At 36.5% G+C, this 24,000-nt stretch overlaps 2 protein-coding genes across 11 annotated transcripts in view; one reads left to right on the top strand and one right to left on the bottom strand.

Moving 5' to 3' along the window:
* Positions 1-21,595, top strand: part of LOC141899854 (microtubule-associated serine/threonine-protein kinase 2-like) — a 41,906-nt gene extending 20,311 nt beyond the window's left edge. For 5 of the 10 annotated variants that reach the window (XM_074786422.1, XM_074786424.1, XM_074786429.1 and 2 more), the window contains 25 exons: positions 5,507-5,535; positions 6,628-6,710; positions 9,329-9,410; positions 9,525-9,603; positions 9,956-10,122; positions 10,836-10,856; positions 11,802-11,877; positions 12,265-12,474; positions 12,563-12,661; positions 12,789-12,915; positions 13,077-13,138; positions 13,407-13,510; positions 13,631-13,805; positions 13,921-14,012; positions 14,090-14,170; positions 14,243-14,313; positions 14,396-14,515; positions 14,594-14,704; positions 14,797-15,021; positions 15,112-15,239; positions 15,338-15,564; positions 15,641-15,822; positions 17,551-17,703; positions 18,060-18,268; positions 18,358-21,595. In XM_074786422.1, the coding sequence (XP_074642523.1) occupies positions 5,507-5,535; positions 6,628-6,710; positions 9,329-9,410; positions 9,525-9,603; positions 9,956-10,122; positions 10,836-10,856; positions 11,802-11,877; positions 12,265-12,474; positions 12,563-12,661; positions 12,789-12,915; positions 13,077-13,138; positions 13,407-13,510; positions 13,631-13,805; positions 13,921-14,012; positions 14,090-14,170; positions 14,243-14,313; positions 14,396-14,515; positions 14,594-14,704; positions 14,797-15,021; positions 15,112-15,239; positions 15,338-15,564; positions 15,641-15,822; positions 17,551-17,703; positions 18,060-18,268; positions 18,358-19,323 (3,879 nt within the window). In that variant the 3' untranslated portion in view covers positions 19,324-21,595. The remainder of the gene's footprint in view (positions 1-5,506; positions 5,536-6,627; positions 6,711-9,328; positions 9,411-9,524; positions 9,604-9,955; positions 10,123-10,835; positions 10,857-11,801; positions 11,878-12,264; positions 12,475-12,562; positions 12,662-12,788; positions 12,916-13,076; positions 13,139-13,406; positions 13,511-13,630; positions 13,806-13,920; positions 14,013-14,089; positions 14,171-14,242; positions 14,314-14,395; positions 14,516-14,593; positions 14,705-14,796; positions 15,022-15,111; positions 15,240-15,337; positions 15,565-15,640; positions 15,823-17,550; positions 17,704-18,059; positions 18,269-18,357) is intronic. The other 5 variants (XM_074786426.1, XM_074786425.1, XM_074786432.1 and 2 more) reach the window with 5 other exon arrangements.
* A 387-nt stretch (positions 21,596-21,982) lies between these two features.
* On the bottom strand, positions 21,983-23,977 carry LOC141899818 (alpha-ketoglutarate-dependent dioxygenase alkB homolog 7, mitochondrial-like). Its single transcript, XM_074786365.1, has 4 exons — positions 23,300-23,977; positions 22,957-23,130; positions 22,750-22,874; positions 21,983-22,500 (listed from the first exon to the last, which is right to left on the bottom strand). Exons 1-4 carry the CDS (start codon positions 23,726-23,728, stop codon positions 22,368-22,370), a joined length of 861 nt encoding a protein of 286 aa, XP_074642466.1. The 5' UTR covers positions 23,729-23,977; the 3' UTR covers positions 21,983-22,367.
* Between the last annotated feature and the right edge of the window lie 23 nt (positions 23,978-24,000).

Raw genomic sequence — 24,000 nt, 5'->3', positions numbered from 1 at the left:
TCAATATTCAAAGAATTTTTCTCACTCCAATTTGATTTTGATAATTTTCCAACTGAATTCCCAGTGTTAAAAACATTCTGAAAGCTTCTTGCGTCACGTAATTGACTTAGGATTCAGTTTGTTCTCTTAGATTGATGGAGGACATGACTCTGTCATTTGACAAGTCGCTTGCCTATGGCTCAAATTCACGCAGTGAAATAGTAATGGATTTCGTGTATGAATGATTGAAAAGACATGTTAATTTTCCTTACGTCGAAATTGCGTGATCTAATCTCCGTGGTTACTGCTTTTTCGATGTAAGAAAATGTGCTGATAAAGGCGTCATCATTGAACGTCGCTTTACTAAGACTGGTATGTTCTTATGTCGATATAACATGCCATTACAAACTCAGTTCTGCCTTACTGAAAATCTTCAATCAGACTCAGTGTTATGGTCCTTCACTAAACAAGATAGATGTAAACTGAAGCTATTTTTGTGAATTCTTGTTCTAGTTCTTGAAGATTTGACAGCTTTAGTAAAAAGAATGTTTTTAGGAAACACTCAACTACATATTTTTTATGATGAATATAAGATTGAAGTGGCACGTGCAGGCTTTGTGTACCCATTTCTCTGATTATAATGGACTCTTTATGAAGTAAAAATCTCGCCAAATTGATGAGAAATGATCAGATTATGACTGACCAAGGCAGTCAGTATACTGACATAATCATAGATTAGTTGGATGACATTGATGTAAGATCATTTTGATCAGTTGCTAGTCTATGCGCTAGACTATTGCTTAATCGATAAAGCCAAGGTTGATGTATAATTTGTAGGCTGATGATTTAGTATCTGGTTGGCCTTATTTTCAAAAAGCCATCAATATCTGTGCGCTGCTGTCTCTGTGGCACAATTCCGAGAGATCGCAAAAATCCCCTTTATCGTAGTATCATCCATGCAAATACTTTCCAGCGTTTACTAATCAGTAGGATTGCTCACATTTTGCGTCAAAAATCTGCATCAAAGGCGTTTGAATTTCTCTGAGGCTCAGCTCGTCGTGATTTCGGTCGTAAGATAATACGATTATGACTCGGCCAGACGGGAATACATGTAGGATTATTGAATGAAGTTGATTGGTAGTGAGTAAACGCATTTTCCTTTGACGTGATCCGAATCGAAGGTCTTACTTCTATCTCTTATGCATAGCGCTTCACACTTCCGTGTATGGAATGAAATTCGCCCCTTGATTCTAATATTCACCGTAGCTGGAAGGAAGCAGGAGACACGTCTCACTCTTGTCTCTACGGCTGTGAAGTAATTTGAATTTGCTGATAATCGAAATAGCATGGTAACACTTGCATCTATTTCGGAATTTCGTATCCAATTTCACTGCAGAGAAGTCATTTATTCATGTTCTAACTTTGTCATCGCTGGATTTTATTGTAAATACAGTTTGCGCAACGGCATTGTGTAATCCTCGTAAGGACTGTGAATAATGACGATGAAAGCTGGGCATTACCATCAGTACAATCTAAATATCAATCAAATATCTGTATCACACTCGAATCAGATATCATAACAAGATTTACTTAGCTTGTCGCTCTGCTCTGAGGCACATAATTAATGAATGCAAACCAGTACATGAATTGCGGACAAATTTACCACAAATTCATTTGATGTAGATCCCATAATCTGAGAATCGGTTTGATCGTTCTCTGTTAAAATGCGGCACATTGGACTGGGTTATAATGCCCTATCGCAGCCATAACAAAATTGGATGAACCCTCCCCCCAGCTCATCCACTCGATTTTTGCAAAAAATAGTTGAGTTGGTCCACTCAATTACCAATCTATTTCACAGTCTTTATCGATCCGATGTGTTTGCTTTGAGAGATAGTTATGCCCTCGACCTCACGAGTTCATAATCTGTAGATAAAGTTTTCTCTTTTAGAATTTTCTTTGATTACTAACTGCGGCCTCCTTGGACCCGATCTGTGATGCATGAATGTCACAAAATGGACCTACATGACCTAATTGCGATAACTATCGACACGCTATGAAGATGTATAGCTCTCATGATAACCATCGATTGTTTCCTGAATCGCTGAAACTAAGTTCTTTCTTAGTCAGATGAATAAGTGCGGAATTCAAATGTTCTGCTCTAGACTTGCAGCCATATTGACTTCCAATAGATACACAGAGCATCATCAGTTGTAACATCACCCAGGAAATGATAGAAAAAATCCATATCATTTATGTATACACCTCACCTCATATTCATCTCAACTAGTTAATGGGTAGGGTTTTTTATGAAGTGGTAATTCTTCATTGTCCATGGGAATAGTTGGTTAGCATATAGCTCATCAAGAAGCGTCGTGCATGCTTTGGTTGTCTCCGCGGAAATCATATATGAAGCCTGATGACAGTGTGAGAGATTTCTTGCGAATCCGTCCAGGTTACTGTTGATGGCTTTTGTGATGAAAGAACATGAAGATTACTGCGTATGTCACACTCCCGTAAATCTGCCTGGATCCGATATAGAACTGCATTCCGATTTCAATGAGACGAGAAGTTTTTCAGTAATCTCATTCGGAATTCAAATCATTATTCGACGATTAAATGTTTTTCTTATGATTTATTCATTTATGATCGTTTCGATATTCTCAAGGATTCATTATCGTCGCGGAGCGAGTCTCATGTGACCGTTTGATTTAGACGCATGATGTAGTTTAGTTTACGAATTGTTAATGGGTATTTTTAATCGCACTTTAATACGTCTCTGGACGGTTTTCAAGTGTTGTCGACTCGATTCTTTACGTTCGATTTTCAAATAAGTTGCACCACCGCGTGCGTAGACACACTGAACACATAGAACGCATATAAACATATAGTTTAAACCATCATGCGAGCGGTTGACTTAGAATTGCTCCCAAGATGTTCGCACGATCAAATAGAAAACCCTCTGCACAGTACCAACATATTATTAATGAAAAAGCGAGAATATAAAGAAGTCGAGTCAATATGCATAGCTCGATGTTGTAGAATTTCGTTCGCAAGGTTCGTGCGGTTGGCGGATATAATTTCTGGCCGCGTTGAATCTTTCTTCAGATGTAATTACATCATGCGCTCCGCCTGGAAATGTATGATTTTCAGCAAAGTACCGAGAGCAATAATCGCATTCGACTAGGCAAAATCCATGGCTTTTTTCGGACCGGAGCTTGATTGGATGCAGGGGTTTTTTGCGGTATCCATCATTGACCGTGTTACATGTTCTGGTCGTCGTGGTCGTTACGGTGCTGCGAGATCGTCGGCTGAATTATCATGTACTCGCAAAAGTGATAAACCCCGAGGCGACTCATTCGAACATTAACCATGAACTCGATGATAATGTAATATAAATATATGGTTTCGTTCGGATTGTGTTGCGAAGACTTCACCTTTGCCGGGCCACCAGGGAATGTTACACGAACATGCATGGTATGACAACTGATGAATCGGGTGACGTCATTGATGCTAGGAGAATTTTGTGTTTCGATTTGTTCGTGCATTAAATGCGGTTCGTGTCTATATATTGCAGCGAGCTCGGTTGAGACGTCTTGTAGCAATTCTAAGGATATGTACGCTGCAAGTCTGGATCTGTCATTGTAATTATATTCAAGAAGTGTTCAGGTGCGTTTCCTGAAAACTAAAGACGCATTGCAACATCTCGCAAATTGCAAATGTATACCGTATTTCATATTTGGACTACGACAACTTCGCGCCTGCAGGCTGATTTGATCTTTGCGAATAGAAAATTTGATTGATTTGTTGTTTAGACTGCGAATGGAGCGGATTAGAATTCATTTCATCATCGAAGTCGTGTTTCGTAGTGTGATTGAATTTTTTCCGCGAGTTGTTGACGCCGTCGATCGCTTTATCGAAGATAAATTCATCGCGCCCTAAAGGAATAGGTGTTTGAGTTCGACTGTCATGGGAATTATTAGTGTATGTACAGTTCTTCTATGGTTGTCACACGACGTATACGGAGATAGCCAATCAATCTTACCACAGTTTCCGTTCAGTCTTGGACCCAAAAGCAGTCGGCGCGTGAATACTGCATGCTTACATGGAAATAATGCTGGATATATCGATAACACAACTGATCTTTCAGTCATGATTTCGGCGTTGACAGTTTGAAATAGTACCTTCCGCGTTCTCACTCTCGACATGTTGTAATTTATCTGGTTTTTAAAGTTGCTGTATTGATTGTAGAAATTCACGGAGGAATGCTCCGTAGTTCTCATTAAACGTTGAGTGGCGCTATGGTTTTTACAGCGTTTAGCAAATGCAGCGGGAGCATGCGAGCGATGCAGCCCGGGATTGTTGGCTAATTTGCGATGACAAGAAAAAATTACTTCTGATCGTAAGAAGGTTTTCTATGATGCGCTCTATTTGTGTTAGGACCTTTGCGGTATTAAGCGTTTTGCGAGTTACCATTTCATCATCTCATCTTCAGATCAAACATATAATCGCTCAATTTTGGGGACTTGATTTCTGGTAACGAGCGACCATCATGATGTTGTACGAGCAATTTTGTGCTATTTGTAGCTACAATAGCAGTATTTATCTCAGATCATTTATTACTGATCGTAGAGTTCTTTTGAGTAAATCACTCGTACAGTAACTGAAGCAACCAAAGTATAATGGAGTCAAAAGTGAACCGGGTCGAGCGTGATATCAAGACACGACTGAATCAGATTTTGGATTCTTGCAGCGAAGTGAAGGATTCGACAGCTCAGAAACTTGCCGATGCTTGTAAAAGTTGTAATCTTTCGTCGAATTTTGAATCACCGGCCGTCGTCGATAAAGTGTCGGATTTTCTCTCGGTTCCATTGAGACATTTGACTCTGTTGAAACAGACGTATTCTAATAGTCCTGAAGTGAAGTTAAAAGCTGTTCGTCGGAGTATTAGTGATAGCGGTATTTCAGTCGGATTGCCTTTGAACAATATACTAATGCTCAAGGTAGACATAAGCTGTAAAATGATAGCTGTATAGTAGAAACTTATGAGTAGTCGTTCTTTCTCAATCTGATAAGCGTTACAATGCCTATATGTATTGTATGCGTTGAAGTTCGTATGATACTAGCTTTTTCATTAGAGAAAATAATCAACTGCGAATTCGACGTTATTTTCAATTTCTGTCAGTTTTTCAGCTTCATTTTCATCTCTTAGTTCTGTTATAAGTTGTATATATGATACGTGTGAAAAGGTCTCAGATTATACATGTATATTGATTATGTACATAGCCATGTATCATCATTACTGGCCTCTCAGTGAGACATCGCTGAATCGACGATGCATGAAAGTTTTCCATTCGTCGATATATTGGCAATCAATTGATTTTCTCTCCATTTGAAATGTATCTAATTCGAAAAGAACTCTTTTTCAATCAATTTTCGCATCAATCTCAATAGATAGAAAGATTGATAATCATGTATTAGTGATAACTTCGTAATTTGAGATTTTTCTGCTTTTTCTCTTTTTCAGAAGGAGCTCAACATATCCAGAAGAAACAGGTAAATAATGAACGTGATTAATGAGCCTAGTTTCTAACACCCTGAACTTTTAATTCGCGTCTACGAATTCTGTGAATATGGACGGAACGTCAAACCAAGTGGAAGACATGATTGACTACTGTCAAGCTGAGGTTTCCGCATAACTCGTACTGATTGGGAACTTGATTATATCGAGGATGAAATTCTTCATTTCGAATATTTGTTTAGTGCCTCGCGGCGCTGTGGGTAACGAAGACCGAGCCGTGTGTTGGCGAGCGGGGACATTGATTTGCTGTGACACGCGCGCTTATCCTGTCGATGTGCGGCCGAAATTCTCCTTGTCAGAAAAATCTCCTGAAAATTCCCCGTGATAGCTTTCGGAATATAGTTGCCATGACAATTTTCTTGTCAATAAAAAATAAATTCATCCTCAGAAACAGTAACTACTGCTTATGATGATAAACGCGGGGCAAATTACTGCAATTTGTAGTTAATAATTCAATGATTTTGTCCACAACTATTGATTAAGCTCGTTTTGTATTTGAAATCGTCAGCATTTATATTGAAGTGATTATATTCATAGAACCAGTCAATCACTGTACTGAACTAGCTGTACTACTGTATATTACCCGCAGATTTTGCTTAATACGTCTTCTCTGCCTCTGAACCATATACTGCTTACAAATAATGCATATGTTATATCTAGTTACACATGAGGGATTTGTAATTTTATAGAATTCTCGTTAGTTAATCGTATAATACGTTGAATTCACGGTTAGACAAAATGTCTATGACAGCGTGAACTTTATATCCATGTGTGCTGACCATACCTGAAAACAGAAACTGTGAAAAACTGAAGAGTCACACTCGCTATCCACTAGTATAACCTGGTTCCGATTAGGAGCATGTAATATTGGACATAATCGCGGCTCTTTTTTTTATTATCAAATCAGGAGCTCATAAATAAAGAGTTCAGACATGGAATGAGGAATCTACCAAACATAAATCTCGAATAATTTTCTAGTTGCATAGATAGTTTTAGTTTGGTGGAAACTCAGCAGGAAGAACTGTACTTCTCTACCTTCTGTTTAATATGTTCACTTTGATCCATAGTCGATGCCATACGAAAAAGATTCTGCCTGGAAGTTCATCACCTACTCTTCCGCAACGGTGCCATTCTCCTCAAAGTGTCATAGGTGAGTTTCTTATGTTTCTTATTTCTTGTAAAGTTTGTAGTTTGTTTATTTACTTACATCGGTGTCACCTCGCCCTGAGAGAAATAACTCATTACATAAAAAAAAAACTCACCATCCAGGTATCAGTTTATAATCATCTAGCAACGTGTATTTTCTAAGGAATCGATTATTTGAAGCACAAAAAATTTTGTGCTTGTCTTCAGTTACAACATTAGTTTCTATGTCACCCGGGGCAGTGTTAATTGTAGTGGTTCTCGAGTATCAAGGTGAGATCTCCCAATAGTCTGGGTGTGGTTTATTATCATGTAGAGATGCTGTATGTTTCCTAGTATGCTACTGTACTGTTGACTCTTCCGGTGGATTAATTTATTCAGTCTCGAATAAAGTATTGATGCCCTTTCCTCTGCGGGTACCGTAATGTCATTGTAATGGTTCTCGGATGTTGTTGTCGGTGCGTATTGATTAGATGTTCAATGCAGCTCGGATCGAGTTAAATCAAAAATTTCTCCGAATGAAGCGTTCATCGTTATCTTGAAGGTTTCCAGTATTATTCTGCCGACAGCGTCGGAATAAGAATCATGTTTTCGCCATGCCGGAGTTCGGAGTCGTTCGCATGAAATTCGCTGCACTTATTGTTACTGGATTACTCTCCATTAGGACGAACTACGACACTCCTGTCATCAGCGACTAAGACGATCAGCCTCCAGTTGTAAGATAGCGAGACAGACGCGGAGAAAGAATGGAAGTAGGAGAACTTCATTTCCGTGACATTTCTCAAGCTCTCGAGTCGTTGATCAAGAGCCAGCCTGAAGTGTAGACGTCGGATAAACCTGGATTTTATTTGTTAATGACGCGCGGGATTTCTAGTCTGGTATCCTATCAGTACCTGCAACGCATTGATGATTTATTTCAACATTTATTTTGCCAAAATCATCGCAAGATTGATTTTTTTAAACGTGGACCTGTCATAATCAATGAATTCGATATATGGATGAAAAGGAAAGCATTTTAGTCACTAATGGTGGCATTCATTTTGATTTACTCGGCCTCACCTACTGTGAAATCATCAGTAAATATAACCTTTTAAAGTGTTTATTCTTCTTGTGGCTCGATAGAGATGAATAACTGGTTACTGCTTGAAGTTGCGGTAAGAGGATGTACTTGCTTGCGAAGTGAAGGTAATGATGAAAGTGCCCCACACAGTACATCAGATGAATTATTAGACAAATTTCAACTGGTAATAATGACAATCATTTGTAATATTAATCAAGATTAGGTTTCGTGGCTGAAGTAATCACAACCATTAGCTTAGATAATGAAAATCAGCGGGTATAGCTTCCACTAGTTATAGAGTATACCTATATCCAACCAGGATTAGACTGTGTTACATTATTATTAAAGCGTGATGAATCGACGAGGTTGCGAAATACTGTATAGATCAGCATTTAGATCAGCGTTGAAGCAACTTGAAGCTTTTTAGCCAGAAGCAGATTACATTTGTCTGTTGTTCATACCTGGTTATAATAGGTGAGGATATGGTCGATAAACTAGATAGGTCTCCATACCAGTTTAAGGGTTGTTTATTAAGGAAGCATGCGTTTGATCTCAAAGACGAGGCTCGCTGGGGAAAGCGTCATGTGCGTTTGTGCCCAGCATGTTTAAACGGATTGCCTGTTTGATCGCAGACGACAGAAATTAGGCAAAACAGTTTCCGTCTCATATAGAACGGAATCAAGTGAATTGCTTCGCGCTGAAGGGGCAGAATATTCTGGTTGAATTAAACATTTGAGCATCTTTAAACGTCAAAGATGAATAATAAAAACATTAAATCGCCGAAGGCTCTTTCACCGAAATGCAGTCGTTATTTGGCTTTGGACATACCTGCAGTGCAGGAGTATAATACACTTACATTAAGTGTTCCGATGAGACCATATAAATCACAGACATTGCTTTTGGGTAAGTGTCAATGTACAATGTAATATGTAGGTTTTCGTTGGATCATTTCTCTATTTCAGGATGGTAGCATTTTTAAGAATAATTCATTTACTGGTGTCTGCTTATCAGAATTCATGTCTGGAATTGTAGTTTATGGCTATTTGATGATGCATTCTTGTTTTGGTTCATTCAAAGAAGAGATATTGTTTAGTTATTGAGTAGCTCCTCACCAGCTCATTTCACTATTCCTATGTTTTACTAGCTTCGCAATTTGTCAAGTATTACTCTCAAAGTATTCATGTTGACCCAATGACTGTTTTTTGTAAAGGAATTGTTGATTTCTGGGACATTTGTTGGATAATTCTGTGCGCATTCTTCTTTCACATTCCATGTAAAATCAGTCTTGTCGCGTAGCGCCATAATTTTCAAGCTACCATTTCATTGAAACAGCTCGTGGCAAGAATTTTAATCACATTTCCAAGCAGCAATCGTTTTGTTGAGCAGAGCATGAACATATCACAGTGACAAGTTGATTAGTGCCCCATTTGAAATTCGCTTGCGCTCTCAGGGAAATTTATTTCCCAGACTTCTATTGCGATGCCTGTGTTCATTACTGTTCGTGTTGATTCAACATGCACTAATAAGGCTTCTGTTTGATTTTCATTTTGTTTGTATATCTTCAGGAAGTCCATTAGAAAGTCCCCGCAATGCATCTCCGAGTCAACACGGTCACTTCCCATTCTCTAATGCCCTCAATCCCAGAAGGTATGGTTTTAGAAAAAAAATTAAAATCCTCAACTCTTCGCTTATTTTTCATCTAAATCAATGTGGAATGGTAATTGAAATTTTGATGTGATTCATGTTCTGTAATATACGTAGGATTGATGGTAGACGTTGGTCATTGGCTTCTCTTCCATCATCGGGTTATGGAACTAATACTCCGAGCTCTAACCTTTCAGTAAGTATTAAATCTATGAAGCTTTACAGTGCATACACAGAGTTAACGTTATATCAGCAAATTTAATTAGTCGGTATTATGTTTAATCTACATCCGAACTATTCCTGCGCTTGTTATTGAATAAATGATCTAAACAGCCTGTTGTCCCGAAGTAATGAAGAAAATCTGTCATAATAGAAGTGCTGAAGCTATCATGAAAATTCATATGATATATCGGTTAATATTAGACTAGAAAATGTAGGATTAATGATCAGATTTCATCATTCATTTGATATTAAAGATTAACACTTGTTTGGAAATCGAATGCGTCTAGAATGGTTGGCTATGAACTTTTTTCTGCTCGGTTTTGTTGCAGTCACAGTGTTCCTCACAGGAGAAGCTCCATCAACTTCCTAATCAACCGACCGCTGATGAATTACGCCTCCTCACTAAACATTTCAGCAGCAATGAAAGCAATCCCGGCATCGATGAAGATGGTCCTAGGTCACCGATGATGCGACCGAGATCACGCAGTTTAAGGTGAGGCCCGATGAATAAACATAATCCACTAAGTCCCGACATGTAACTTAGCAAGCAGTATAAGAATAAACTTCCCATTCTAGAATAATGTACGGATTTCCATGAAATTTATCGATTAAAAAAGAAAATTCAGCTCTGTTCGATGGCAGGAAAATGTCAAAGACTATTTGATTTTTTGTGTATGTTTGTGATAGTCATACATTTATTCCATCGCTCATTCATACGAAAATATTCTTTCCTCCTTTCAAATTGTGATCAGCTGTAAATCTTGCAAATTAATGTACCTGCAATTTGAGAAGAGTTATAGAAATAAGTAACACCACTGGTGTTTGGTGAATAAGCTTATTTTGGTATTGCTGTATAGTTGGTTACCACAGCAACACATGATAGCCTACAGTTTCCGATGAAATATACAGCCACGATGAATCCGCCGTATCATTCAATTGACAGATTTTTATTTTAATGATAGCCGACGGCTTCTGAAAATCTGATCGGATTAAACTTTTATGATACGCCGCAAGAATAGAATCTGAGCTCCTGATGTATATTTGTTGTGTGAATGTTTCTTGTATCATTCTTTCTATGGATTCCTCGCGATACATACATAAATCCCAGCTATGATATTCTTGATAAATGTCATTCATTTGTTTCAGCATTGATTTTTTATTTTACCATTTTTTTTCTCTTTTCATATCGCTGTCATCAAATAATAGCCTCTCATGGCTTGCTTTAGAGTAAGCAGATTACGATGTTATTACCATATTTTGTTTCCTGTCCTGTTATTAGTCTACATCCTAGTATATTTGAATTCTCTCAGCACCATCCCGAAATCAATGTATCTCATTTTAAGGGGATGCGCTTTTGTTTATGATATATTTCCCATGTAAACCCAGTACCTGAAATTGACAAATTGAATGATTACAGTGTGGATACCCTGTAAAGGAAAGCAGATCTGGCCTCGTCAGTTAATGCTAATATTTTCCTGACACTCGTCATTTCCATCTTTTCTCATTTATACCCTCTATTATGCGTCAGCAGGTGTAGTGTTACTTACTTGCACATTCAGAAACATGTTGTTTACCACTGCAAAAATCATGTTATTGGATATATGAAGCCACACCCCATATCATTGTGTGTGTGTCTGCGCTGTGATGAACCTGAATGTTATGTCATGTTAAGTTTCACTCATGCCAATGGCGATAGGCATGCTTTTTCCAAATGAATTTACCTGTAGGGTGTGATTATGCGTTGAAACTATAGAAGTTTGTTATTTCGTTATATGAGATCATACTTTCTAATAATTGTTAGCTGATTGTTTTCGACTATCATAATTTGGCATGTTCTCGAATGTTCAACGCAAATAAATTTCGATAAACCAATCTTACAAACAGTAGCGAGCACCTTCCCATGTGTTTTATGTCTTTAAGTCATGTTGCACTATTCATTCTACATCTACACATATGTGAGCTTCAGATCTGTGCAGTGCATTGATGTGTATGTTTGCTTTGTTAAAGTATTTGCTTTGTATATTAATAAGTCAAAGAGAAAACTTTAGAAAATGGAAGCATCAATGATTATGTTACATTTTTAGAGTTAGTAGGCTAAAACCAATTATCATTTTACCAGTATCTGCAGTGAAAACCTCAGTTGTGAATTAATCATCTTCATTTGTTTTCCAGTAGTCCTGGCAGATCTCCGGGTGTGGACAGTGAAATAATAATGATGAATCACGTGTATAAAGAACGTTTTCCGAAGGTAGGACGATGCAGTTAGCAAAATATATGATCAAATCCCTGAATTAATGTATTTGAAAAACAAAACTTATACTGGCTGCTAACATAAAAGACTTTCTACTTGAGCAAATATGATATACAATATATCCTACCATACAAGTTCAATAGTTTACTTAGAAGCATATAGCCAATGTTGAGCTTATGTTTGTTTAGATTCTACGTGTATTTTATTCAGTTTATTTGTGAAACCCTGGAATATGTGTTGTGTATTTGAATACTGGTACTTATCTTGGGAATATTATAAGCGGTTATGTGTATTTCATGTTATTTTTTCAGGCTTTCGGCAAACATTGATTTATGAATTTTTGATGAATGTTAATTCTGGTATCGTTATCTTTTTATCTTAAAGGCTACAGCACAGATGGAAGAACGACTTGAACAGTTTATCGATACAAATAAGACACTAGATGGCTGTGATGAATCTGATGGGATTTCACGGTTCGTTCATCATCAAGTGATCGAATTAGCCAGAGATTGCCTGCAGAAATCTCAAGAAAAGTCCCTTTCCAGTGCCTACTTTTATGAGCTGTCTGAGAACTTAGAAAAGTTACACCATGATGTAAGAAGTATTAGATTATAGCAAATTATTGATTCAAACAGGTTACTATTCCTGATAACAATATTTAAAATTCTTTTTTCGTTGATAGGTGATTGAAAAGTCTCCGGCAGCAAGTAGCCATATTACACAACTAATAAAGAAACTGCTGATCATTGTTTCTAGGCCTGCTAGGCTTTTAGAGTGTTTAGTAAGTATATTGATAGCATTTTTGAAATATGGATTTATGTATGCGCATTGAAAAAAGATATGAAATTACTGCAGAAAAATCCCACAAAAAACCATTTCTCAGTAATGAATGTTGTTTTATTTCGCAGGAATTTGATCCAGAAGAGTTTTACCACTTGCTCGAAGCTGCCGAGGGGCAAGCAAAAGAATCTATCAAAACTGACATTCCAAAATACATTGTTAACAAATTAGGGCTAAACAGAGATCCACTTGCAGGTAAACTATATTTCTTATAAGCAAAAATACATCCTCATTATGTATTTTTGTACATCCTCATTATGTATTTTTGTTATTAGTGATTTGATATATCTCATTCATTCTGTATGTTAAAGATTTGAAGGAAATTTAGAACTATGTCTCATTTGCTCTATTTATAGATATAGTAGATATTGATGATACCACGGGAGATGACGCTGAAGTCGCTGAAGCTTCTAGTCAGGTAAACATGTTAAAACGTATCATTTGTCTCTCATCAACTTGGATATGTGCATTTTCTCCACATGTCAAACTGATGATTATAACCATTAAAGCCATGGAAGCAATTTGAAAGTCTTTTGTATATGATATACGTACTGCAATCCTCCAATACTCAAATACAAATGAGGACCGCAGCACATGCGTATTGAATCTTAGAAGTTCATGAAGCTGTTCTAAATTGATTTTGTGATGAATATCAAATTGTCATGACTTATGTGTATTGTTAACAGGCCGAACGTAACACAAAGCTGTCCAGTGAACCACCGATTGTAACGAAACCTCCAACAGAAGAGGATTATGAGACAATCAAACTGATAAGCAATGGTGCCTATAGGTGAGCAATGCTAATACTTAACAAACGTTTAGACATTCAGTCTAATTATCATCAGCCAGCAAAACCAGTAATAACAAGAGTTTCCATCATCATTGAATATTTATTGTTTTATTGATCTAGTTCTGTGTACCTTGTACGCCATAAGAAGACCCGCCAACGATGTGCCATGAAGAAAATCTGGAAACACAATCTTGTTTTGCGTAATCAAGTGGAACAAGTATTTGCTGAGAGAGATATTCTGACATTCGCAGATAATCCATTTGTGGTCAGCATGTTTTGTAGCTTTGAAACGAAGGTAAGTTGAAAAACATTGAGAACATACTTATCCACACGGGTGCCATCTTGATGAATTTGTTATGGATATATTTCTGAGAGTTTGAATATAGTCTGTCCCTGTGTTCTTCCTACAGAAACACTTATGTATGGTCATGGAATACGTGGAAGGTGGAGACTGTGCAACTTTGTTGAAGAACATGGGACCTCTGCCCGTTGATATGGCGAGGTATGTATTTTCTGAGGTGGTACTTCATATATACATGATTGGCTATCCATTTTCTAGTTCTCTTTTTTTTCCCACAGGATGTATTTTGCTGAAACAGTTTTGGCTTTGGAATATCTTCATAGTTACGGAATTGTTCACCGCGATCTCAAACCTGACAAGTAAGTGAAGTCGATATTTTCTCAGTAACCATCAAGTTCTTCAGTTAAGACTTATCAAATTGATTTTTCCAGCTTACTCATAACATCAATGGGCCATATCAAGTTGACTGATTTTGGACTCTCTAAAATGGGTCTAATGAATTGTAAGTATAAAGAAATATGCATCTAGAAACTTTCTTGAAAACATATTATTTTCTTTTTAATGATAACTTGTATTTTTTTCAGTGACTACGAATTTGTATGAGGGCGCGATAGACAAAGATTGTAAACAATTTAAGGACAAACAGGTTTACGGTACACCAGAATATATTGCCCCAGAAGTCATACTCCGAAATCAGGGTTATGGTCAGTATGCATATTTGATGCTTCTATCAGTACTTCTTTTCTGCAACATGCATCTGAAAGAGTATTCTATCATTTCAGGGAAACCGGTTGATTGGTGGTCAATGGGTATCATATTGTATGAGTTTCTTGTTGGTTGTGTTCCATTCTTTGGAGACACGCCTGAAGAACTGTTTTCACAAGTTATCAATGGTGAGATTGTTGATGGTCATTATAGTATTTTGGGTTGTGATTTATGCACGAACATGTTTGGAATGCTTTCTTTTGGTTTACTTTTTAAATAGAGGAAATTGAGTGGCCAGAAGAAGAATGGGTGCTACCAGAAGATGCTAAAGATTTAGTAACTAGGTTACTACAACACAATCCAATTGATCGACTCGGATGCGGAGGTGCATTAGAAGTAAAATTACATTTATTTTTTGATGGTCTTGACTGGGATGGATTATTGCGTCAGAAAGCAGAATTTGTGCCAAGTCTGGACAATGAGGAAGATACAAGTTATTTTGACAGTATGTACTTTATTTATCACTTCAATATGATCCCTTTGAAGATAAACCGAACACAGAATCTCAAGATTGTGTATGTACAATTCATTTCAGCTCGAACAGATAGATATAATCATGAATTGGATGTAGAAGACACAGATGATGACGCCGATGACTTCATGTTTCACAGTTTCTCATCGTGTTCTCCCCGATATTCCAGAGTTGTTCCTCCTGATTTAAAGGTGAGTCTGAAACAGTTCAGTTTGTATTTTGAATTCTTTTCTCTATCAATGTATTCAATATACCGGTAATGTAATCAATATTTTCTATTCTCTATAAGAAGAGGAAGGCCAATGAATGCAAGAAAGACAACGCCGAAGTTCCTGCATTGCAGCGTGATCGTAAAGACTCAAATATTTCACAGAATTCAGAAAGCTCTCAGGAATCATGTTCCCGTAAAAATAGTCAGTCGGATAGTCATGACGATCGAGACAGCTCTGATCCAACTAACACTCCACAGAAGCCGAAATTAGAACCTGAACGACCTACATTCTCTTCACCAGATACGTAAGTTTCACTTTTCCTTAAAGAACCTAAGATTTGAGAGTCTGTAATACCTTAATAGTTGCAATGGCAATTTTAGTATCAAGAAAGTACAACGAGCAGTAAGCACACCGGAATCTTCACAAACTGAAAGCGATGTTTCTCCACAAGTAGTTCGCCGCAGAAAACCATTGAAAGATATGCCGAAATTTGCAATTTCATTTGAGGACAGTGGCAGCAAGAAAAAGCCCACTGATAAACCTATTACACAGCTCAGTAAGGGTAAGCATTCAATATTATACCTTTTCTCACAATTAGACTTTTGCCTGGCTAACCAAGTTAATAACTTAAAGTTTGCATGTTTAGTTTTGGACAATTCCACAGTTTGATACATGTAGCAATAACCACACACAACTAGCAACATAGATTAGGATCAGAGCCTGTATCACAGGTGTTTTTACAATTCAGCTTGATTTGTACCATTTATTTGTGTGCAACAGTAATAGTTTTATTCATTAATACAATGAATTATAACATGGTATTAATTTGATTTTAAATTATCATACATATTCATCTTTACACACTTGTTTATAGTCATGGATTTGATAACTTTGAAACGTAAGACGTTGCCTTGTTACTCATTGATGTTATCTTTTTAAATGTTACGTACTATCACATAGAATCTATATACAGTGTGTTGGTCAATTCATTTTGATTTGTTCTGTTATAGTATCGCTAAAGTGCATTGAGTTGACGAGAAAACTAATTGAATTGATTTGAAGACCTATAGTTTTAATGTCATCAAAAACATTTCATCAAGCATGTGAAATTGTGATATAACACTAATGTCTATTTATTAATGGATGAGACCTGTTTTTCTGGGATATTTTGCTTACTTTTTGGGATACATACCTCATTTATGTCTTAACAGAATGCCAAAAGTCGCGGACAACAACTGAATATCCGATATATTTCCAGTTCTGTACCAATTAGATGGATTGGCAAAAAGACTCCTTAAGTCCAGTTGAATCAGAGAGAAAATCCTCCATTTTGTGAAATTTCTTGAATTTTTACATTGTCACCATGCCTACAAAATGAAGTTATTTTTCTTGTGGGGTCTCAACAACTAAATCAGGGTGGCGTAGGCATGGTAACAATGTTCAAATCCAAGAAATTTCACAAAATGGAGGATTTTCTCTCTCATTCAACTGGACTTAAGGAGTCTTTTTGCCAATCCATCTAATCGGTACAGAACTGGAATAATATCGGATATTCAGTTTTTGTCCGCGATTTTTGGCATTCTGTTAAGACATAAATGAGGTATGTACCCCAAAAAGTAAGCAAAATATCCCAGAAAAACTGGTCTCATCCATTAATAAATAGACATTAGTACCGTACGTTATACACTCTACTATAACTCTGATATTTCTTCACTTAACATTCACCATTGCAACGTACAATGCATGATAAACCTGCAATTAAGTCTTGTTTATAAATTCACAGAATGAACAAGTTTAATTCTGAATGTTACATGCAATAAATATCCTATGCAAAGTTTGGTGTCAGAGTTTGTTTTTATGGTGCCAGTATTCGTGGTTATAATATACTGTTAAAAACACAATTTATTATTTTGCTTATACAATGTTGATACGTTTTGAAATGGCTTTACTCACATGGCTGAAGCTTTACTTGTGATAACAACTGCTGAAGAAAGTATTTTTCCAGTAGAATGAGTTAGATAGAAATGCTGCATGTCTTAGTCTACTAAATCCAGTCTACTAAATCCATTCTTTACTAAAAAATGAATTCTTTATTTCAATATAAACCAAAAATCTTAGTTTTAATGAAATTGTTTCAATGTATTGATAGTGCTCTTAGTTATGATAGTTTTATAAGATAATTAAGTTTATATACTGTAAAAAAAACTGGAAAACTTCTTTCATTCATATCTTGCTTTGCTTGGTTAATGTTTGACCTTATAAAACCAACCTATGTAACCTGTTCTAACAGAGCTGTCCCCTGTCGAAGAAACACATAAAGAACGCGATGATCGACCAAGGTCACAAGCTACCCCACCACTGTCGAGGTCATCAAGACTCAGCACGAAACCAGTGCATAAATCTGCCTCGGCAACACAATTATCTTTGCTCATCCCTCCGCAAGGTAATTTAAGTGTCATGGAGTCTGGTCTCGCTGTTATTTGATTATATGTTATTTCAGCGTAAAATAGACCGACTGATTTCCGCCACAAGAGAAACATCACAAATCAATATTATACATTCTATAAACATGCATGTCATATTGTATGACAATTTACTGCGTCAATTACATAAATTAGTGCTTTTGCAAATGTAAAATGATTTGTAAAATCTATCCACTTCTTTCAAATGCGAGAGAGCGCAAATGCTTTCCCTTTCCATCTGCTAAATGCATGCATCTTAATGTATTCTTATAGCGATTTATGAGCACAGTATTTCCTCAGCTGATATATTAACAGTCGTTCGGCTTGTATTTTGTAGATGATTTTGTGCCGCAACCAATCAGCTCACCGGGTTCGAGTACAAGTTCTCGTGATGCTTCACCCTGTCGTGATCTTTCACCGTTACTCAATCACCTTAAACCTCCAATCGTCATTAAGAAAGGTCCTCGTGGTTTTGGTTTCACGTTGAGAGCCATAAGGGTGTATTTCGGCGAGTCTGACGTTTATACCTTACAACATCTAGTCACTGTAAGTATTTATTCTTGGTATCCTTGGTTTCAGTCATTTCAAATTACAGTTCTTTACATTACTTACTAATGAGCTATTCAATCTTGTAGGCTGTTGAAGAGAGTAGTCCAGCTTTCGAAGCTGGATTGAGGCCTTACGATCTGATAACTCATGTAAATGGTGAACAAACGCAAGGACTATTGCATACACAAGTTGTACATTTCATCCTTTCTGGCGGTAATCGTTTAACTCTGCGTTCCTGTCCGCTGGATCAATCAACGATCAAAACTACGTCTAAACGTAAAAATCCCGGACGCATGGCTCGACGAAGTGTGCGTAAGAAACATCAACGCGAAAGATCATCATCGGAGAAAAAACGACGAACGTCTTTATTCCGCAGACTTAGTAATCGTAAAGCAGAACAACACATGCAGAGTGGTTCACCATTGACACCTAGCAGAAGTTATTCTTCTCTTAATCGTTCATTGTCATCGAATGAAAGTTTACCTGGCTCGCCAACGAAATCGCCGCGATCCCCACCTACTAATCGTATTTGGTCACCTGACCATAACTCGCCAGCAAATTCGTCACAGAGCAGTTCGCCGAGTTCCAGTGTGCCAAATTCACCAGCTAGTTCCACTCATCTGGGTCGACCGAGCTCATTGCATGGATTGAAACACAAATTGGCTCAGACGCTCAAGTCTCCGCATAGAAGAAAGTCAGTGCATAACATTCCATTGTCACCACTTGCTCGTACACCTTCACCATCTCCAATGGCTTCATCGCCAACTCGTAGCCCTAGTCCATTGACTGTGGTGCAGGGTTCAAATATTACTCAAACATATCATACGCACTCCCATCTTGGGCCAAGTTCCGGGCAATCGCTTACACCGAAAAAGTCTCTTACTCGACCGAAGAGTTGTGAACCAGGATCCCCACTTTTGCGTAGGGCACTGTCACCAGATCGGCTGCATCCAAATTCAGCCGAAAGACCTCAGTCTCAGCATACTCCGCAATCCCAACAATTGCGAAAGACTTCTTGGCAAGAAAAACGGGATTTGTTTGATTCTTTGTAAATGTGTTCATAAAACAAAATAGTGTACCAGGTAGCTACACACTTGCAGCTTCATTGTGTTGAACTCGCATATCATGGCTAATAGGCAATTAGAACTTGAAATATTGAATAGTGATACTGTAAAACACTACAATCATTATACATGTACCATACATATATACCGATGTATACATGTATATCTATATGTAAACCCTTCATTTGTGTATTTATTTATGAAATTTTGCAATCTTTAGAGCTTCGAAATGTATTTGGTATGCTCTTGTTAGATTGATCTAAAGGATAGATAGCCCTATTCTAAATGATAGAGTTTTTGTATTACTTGCCTACACACTGATATGTATGCTATTTCGTTTAATTCAGTTCACCATGTCCAACTATGGTGTATGAAGATTTGTTGACTGTGATATTAAAATAATTGAGATTTTTAATTTGGGATGTGTTGAAAACCATCCTTTTGGCATATAGAAAGGTAAGGGGAGTTAGTTTTGTGTGTGGTCTATAACATTGGAGTTTGAACTCCCAGTGAAAGATTTTATGTCACAAGCCACTTGAGTTTTGTAAATAAGTGTAAATGTTACTGCATAGGTTTGCAATGTCAAACGTGTTTGTAAATAATGAATTTAGGTATACCGGTATTCCAAATTTTTATGTGGAATAGATAAGTTGTGTTTTAGAAAGTGCCACGATGCACCTCAAAGTATATGTATGTACATGTGTTCCTGAAAAAAGTGATCTCAAATCTTCCATAGAAATGGATGGAAATCATAAGGGTTAGATTTGTATGTATTTTAGAAGGAAATGATTGGGGGTAACTTCATCAGGAAAGATTTTTTTGAATATCTATTTTCTCTTGCCAGGAAATGCTTCTTGCGTTGAACGATTAGATATTTTTGTAATTTCATAAAAACAGCTTTAGTAAATATCTAGAAATCATTGTTAGAGAGCAAACACACATCACCAGAAAGTCTTGTATTTTGGGTTACTACTATGAGTTGAGTCGTGAATCAAAATACTCACCCAGTTTTCTGAAGAATCTCTCTTTGCATATGCTTGATTAACTGACTGTCGTGTATGATTTGAAGCTTTCTAGAATTGTTGTCATTTTAATCTAAAATACATGTGTACCCTAAACATTTACGAATAGAATTATGTAACCTGCAGATATAAGTTGATATTGATATGTATAGAATGATGGATACTCAATGATAGCTTTGGAAAATAATGCAGAATTAGTTTGATTTGTACAGGTTAACTGTTGAATGTACCGGTATATTTTACCAAATACTTCATGTATATCTAAATCAGGCTTCAGTATGAATTTTTCTGAGCTCTCTCTGAGTCAATACAACATGACATAGTAGCCTCATACTCTATGTGTGAACCATTTAGTATTGAGTTCAATATACTGTTAAAGAAAATTCTTAAATTGGTTTTATCAGAACCTTTGGCATTAGTATGGTATATATTTAGTGGATAGTGCTCAAAAAGCTGTATTTTATTTGGTTAAATATGTTACTGAATACTCAGAGAAAAGATTCATGTGTATAGAGAATATGTTAATTGATTGTATGTATATTAAGGAAAATTCTATGAATTGTTGTATTATTGAAAATTCTAATAGAAGTATTCATCGAGCATGGTGGCTACGACTAGCTTTTCTGCCAAATGTGTATGTTTTTCTTAACATTATATGTGTTGAATAGGGTTCGCTAAATATGTTGTGATCATGTTTCACTAAATTCAACTAAAGAACATCAACTGCTGCTTGTAGGAAATATATAATATTGTCATTCATTATCAGCAACTGTTGTTAAGTTTACTGAAATCATGTATCAGCTAAGGAAAACTTGGCCCTAAATCAACTGTGAGTTTGATCATTTGCTCAACTGAGGCAAAACTTTGATGATTGACCATAAAACTGGGTCATGTGAATATTATCAATGGATGAAGAGGCATCCTAAATGTTCCTACAAGTTGGGCAAATAAATTTTGAGACAACTTGCCACCCATCGGCTGAGTAGTGACCTTACTTGAGTTCAAGTTGTGTGATAGTGTATATGGATACGAATTATGTTTTAACATCGTGAAAGGTTTCCAGGTCTCAAAATTTTCCACTTATTTTTGTACAGATGTACGAGTACTCTTGTTTTTTTATGTGTACATAGCTACAGTCTTTCATTCTCAGTGATGTGTAGACCTTATTACTTATACCTAACTATGGGTTATTTTTGTGTATTGCAAAAATTGTACACAAAGCTCACAGTTGTTGAATAAAGAATGTGTATAAATAAAGTTTGTGTTAGATTTTATTGCATCCAGATATTTTAATGAAGTTTGGGTAGGCAAGTACCGATTGGTATTTTGATCGACACTAGAATGAAATCCTAGGAATTTGTCCATACTGGTAAATCATTAGATGCAACTGAACACATGACAAGGCACCATGTAATAGAAACCAGGTCAACATTTAATTCCTACTGTTCCTCGTAGATGATTAAGTACTGGACCTTCTCTCAAATCTCAAGCATCCACATGAATAATCAAAAATAATTGAAACAATAAATACAAATTTAGAAATAACGAAACATTTATTGAATGTAATTATTCAACTAAACAGTAATGCAAATGTGGTAAATAATACATGTAATATTTATGTACGCTTATTCAACAAGTGCATATACAAGTTAATTTTGCAATAAAACGCAAGGTTATTAAGCTGTATAAGTACAGACAATCTTACATTTCACAACATTCATTTTTTCAATTCCAATGAACACTATTACTGATACTGGCTGCCAATAAAATATCAAGAATAAATTTCATGCAATATTAAGTGATGATACATCACAAAATCGATGAAAGTACAAATGAATCCCCAACTTTCCTGCAATCAGAATTTGAGATGGTAGATTCTTTTGTATACTTTTTTCAATTAAACACAAGAAGGATATTGTGATTATTAACATGAAACAATCCTGTTTAAGCTTGATCTTGCAACTGTCTAAAAATCAGAAGCAAACGCACCGTCAAATCAAAAATATTTAATCAGTCATCATCATCTTGTTTTTCATTTCTGCAGATTATTGAAATTCGTCTGTCCCTTGGAACAACAGCACCTTTGAATATCGATTCTTCTTCAGACAGAATTGCGTGTGTGTAGTCATATCTGGCCAACCCCCTGAGGAAATAAAAGTAATGAAACAGTGAAACAAGGGGTCCAGGGACACTATGCCAACTTGGTGTAATGTATGACAATCTACGCCCCGGTGAATAAATAAAGTAATAAATGACCTTGAAGCTCACCACAATCATAGAACATAACATGAGCTACACTTTAGCAACTGGCTGTGGTACAAAATCAGCATAGTACCAATATAGATAGTATATAAAATTGTATATACTGGTAATTCAACGTATATATACTCACTTCATAATGTACAAAGCTCGTTGTTTCAGTAAGACTTTAACCCATTTTTCAGGATTCTTCTCATGGACTAGTTTCATAACACACGGGGAAAGAAGACATATACCAGCAATTATACTCCCACAAAACTATCAAAGAAAAACAGAAGAGTGAATAAGTAACTTTCCTCTCATTGGATTTACTAACGGTGCTCTTGAATTTCATACATACCCTTGTACTGTCGATATGTGGTTTAATATATCCATTTTTAGCTACATCCAGAACATGAACATATGGCAACAAAATATCACCAGGAGGAAAGGCAATATCTTTCATTCTTTGAATAATTATGTTATTTTCTTGGCTCCAATGTTTCTTTTCCGTTTCTCGAAATCCGTGAATTGCCTAGAAAAGAGAATTCACCTGTCACTAAAACAATTGGGAAATTAGATAGTATAAATATATATAGGACCAAAATATAAAGGGCAACTTTTTAATCTCTTGCCCTTCAAGCATTTACAGATTTTTTCTTCAACTGAGACTCAACATAAATTACCAAAATTCCTAAACTCACATTGTCCCAGTGATCATATTCATAATGTAATCGGGAAATATATGGCTCAATTTCGCTGCAAAGTTTCTTCTCTTCATCGTCGCTTAAGAATTCCTCGTACACGTGCAAGTCCTTCGCTATTTGCAATCCAGTTTCACGATCACTCGGCTCATTATACCAAAGAATTGGATCCAATTCTCCATCGTCGGTACAATAATCGGCAATCGAAGCTGTGTCTATACCACCAAACAGACTGTTAGTGTTAGTGTTATTTGATGAATTTTCATTATTTAAAGTCACTGATGTCGATGATACCGGTGTATTGGTATTTGAAGACGATTTAGAAGAGCAATACAATACGGGTCCAAGTTGTTTTAATACACTCTGCACTCTTTTGATTAATAGTTTATCAAGGACAATACAAACCCTTCCATTTAGGAAGCTGAACATTTTGACCACAACAAGTCAGCACCTCTCATTCACTGGTGAGTCTCGACTCCAGTCACAAAAGTGAAACAAATTATCTATCAGCAATCAGGTTTATTTCCGCTCCGTTCATTCAAATGTGTCCAAATGTGCACAATATTTGGACCATTATCAGTTACAACCTCAAAATCACCTGCAATATCTTCACTCAGAGTTACATAATGGGCAAGATAGACAGATAGACAAAAAAACTTCTTGTTTACTTATTATTGGAAAAAGTTAGCAATTCAATTCAC

This window comes from Tubulanus polymorphus, chromosome 2, assembly GCF_964204645.1.
Source record: "Tubulanus polymorphus chromosome 2, tnTubPoly1.2, whole genome shotgun sequence".
Lineage (NCBI taxonomy): Eukaryota > Metazoa > Nemertea > Palaeonemertea > Tubulaniformes > Tubulanidae > Tubulanus > Tubulanus polymorphus.
Note: the sequence above shows the minus strand (reverse complement) of the source record. Positions and strands in the feature narration are given on the sequence as shown.

Excerpts from the sequence above, each read along its gene's own strand:
- LOC141899818 (XM_074786365.1), bottom strand. The coding sequence starts at position 23,728 with ATGTTCAGCTTCCTAAATGGAAGGGTTTGTATTGTCCTTGATAAACTA. Across the intron at positions 22,875-22,956 it reads CACATATCGACAGTACAAGG|TTTTGTGGGAGTATAATTGC; the intron begins GTATGTATGAAA and ends TTTCTTTGATAG. Across the intron at positions 22,501-22,749 it reads CGAGCTTTGTACATTATGAA|GGGGTTGGCCAGATATGACT; the intron begins GTGAGTATATAT and ends TTATTTCCTCAG.